Here is a 2,160-nt window from a genome sequence, read left to right as displayed (position 1 = left end):
GCCACGGGCTCGTCACGGCGGGGGCGGAGCTTGGCCGGGTTGGCGCGGGTAACGCGGGCCGGCAGCGCGGCGGGACCCGGCTGGGCGATACTCCCCCTCCCTCACCGCCTGCATTTTTCACGTTTTTCACCCGGGAAAAAAAAAAAAAAAAAAAAGAAGCGAGAAAAGCGCTGCACACCACGTCAGTCAGCAGAAGGTCTTGTTGCTCAGAATGAAAAACCGACCCGCGGTGCCTGCGGGCATTAACCGGCCTGAAAACTCAACCCGGGACACCCCAGTAACCCAGTTCCTCCCCGGTGTTCCCGGGGTCTGTCGGTGCGTCCGGGAGAACCCCGAGGCAAACTCTTCGGCCTGCGATTCAGAAACCGCGGTTGTTTGTAGCGGGAAAGGAAAACACGATGCCAACTCCTAATTAAAAGAAGAAAATGACTGTGTTGCATTTCTGTAATGGAACCAGCCTGCTGAGAAACAGAACCGTGGCCGGATACCAGTGGCGGTTCGGTCTAAGAGAAGAGCACTAGGTAGTTAATTTTCTTTCAGATGCTGAACTTCCCCTCATTGGATGCTACTGCAGCACTTTCCATATTCCTGCTGAGGAACAGCAGCCAAGAACCAGGGCTCCAAACCCTTCAGGCACTGCATCTGCACATGACCCTGACACAGCACTCCCGAGGGTTACTGGCCGGACTTTTGGCTTGGCAGCATTTGGGTTTTTCTGTGTATCAAGTTACAGCAAATTCTATAGCAACAATATTGAATTAACACAGAAAGAAACCGATCATCTTACTTGGGACTAAAACTAGTTCATTTCATTCCAGGGAGGGAACCTCTCTCGCATCGCAATTTAAATTAAGAGTTTTGGGGAGTTTATTTTCCCCATCAACTGAAGTACGAAATCAACATTTTAAAAAACGTAATTGAAACTAAACATTTACTCTTTCCGTATTCTAAAACGAATAGCTTCCTCCCCCATCTAAAGACAGACACCAAAAACCAATGCATTTGTCTAAAAAGGTGAGATGCCACAGCACTCATTACAAAACAGGCTTTTGCCAAGCAGTTTTGTTGATGTATAACTGCATTTCCGCTAACATAAAAAAAGCCCGTAGGCTTTGGGGTGCAGCAAACCCCTCAGCCTAGTAAAAAGAAGATGCAGAGCAATCACCTCTCGTTTCTGCAATACTTGACACAGACCTGCCATTCACCTCTCGCCTGCCCTGCATTATCCCGCTTGGAGGTAAACACCTTTTCTAAGCAACTGCCTTTTCCCCAGCAGCATCTTCCATAATGAGCGAGAAAACCCAAACTTCCTCTGAAACCGCCCAAACCTCTGGGCTGGCCACGGTTTTCCTTTTCCACCGACCCTGTTGTTTCCCTGCGCAGACACCACCTGGCACGAGGAGCGGAGGATTTCTGCCTTGCCAGGCAGCAAAGAAACCTTCCCTGAGTTTTACTCGCCAAGTAACCAGGTGCGTTGCAGCAGACACGCACCAAGCACCAGAACTCGCCAGAAACCCTCGCGTTGGGCATAAGGAGATTCTGGCCCTCACCAAGAAAAAAACCCCAACCAAACCCAGGTTCTCCCGCAAAACACGAGAGTTCTTTATTTCAAATTTTTCCATCCTTACATATACAAACTCAGGGAAAGACAGCGATTTGCTTCCGAGGAGGACGTTTGACGTGTCCTGACGCCTCAGCCGGTTCTTTGCAAGTCAAGGGGACAAGCCAGAGCCCTCCGGGATGGGGAGCCTGCAGGAGTAGCACATGCCAGGCACCGGGACGTCATTATTTGGTATTTGACCTACGCTCATGGATTATTTCTGATCTCGGCCTAGCTCTAACAATATTTCTGTTGCAGAGAGGAGCTCCGAACTTTTGCGAGGGGTGGAAAAGCTCATTTTAAACCAAGCAGAAGCCGAGCTGGAGAGGCGCCGGCCTCTTACCGGCTGGCGGCGGGGTGAGAACCGGCCACTCGGACCCGCCTTGCGCGTTGCTGGAAGCGGAACGAGACGCCGGTACAGCAGGACCGCGGAGCCCCACCGGCGGCGGGAAACGGCCGCTCGCCCGGAGCGTCCCCGGGCGGAACAGCAGCGGGGATGGGCGGAGAGCGCCCAAGAGGAAGCTCCGCCCCCGCCCCGCCCCTCGCGGGCAGAGCGCAGG

General features: G+C 52.8%; 1 protein-coding gene across 1 annotated transcript in view; it reads right to left on the bottom strand.

Moving 5' to 3' along the window:
- The window catches only part of USO1 (USO1 vesicle transport factor), a 41,852-nt gene that overhangs the window by 35,473 nt on the left and 4,219 nt on the right, over positions 1–2,160 (bottom strand). The window contains exons 3-4 of the mRNA XM_010575581.1: positions 1,944–1,993; positions 225–351 (exon numbers count right to left, since the gene is read on the bottom strand). Coding sequence (XP_010573883.1) covers positions 225–351; positions 1,944–1,993 — 177 coding nt within the window. The remainder of the gene's footprint in view (positions 1–224; positions 352–1,943; positions 1,994–2,160) is intronic.

This window comes from Haliaeetus leucocephalus, unplaced genomic scaffold, assembly GCF_000737465.1.
Source record: "Haliaeetus leucocephalus isolate CR32 unplaced genomic scaffold, Haliaeetus_leucocephalus-4.0 Scaffold484, whole genome shotgun sequence".
NCBI classification, from domain to species: Eukaryota; Metazoa; Chordata; class Aves; order Accipitriformes; family Accipitridae; genus Haliaeetus; species Haliaeetus leucocephalus.
This window is presented reverse-complemented; position numbering and strand designations above follow the sequence as displayed.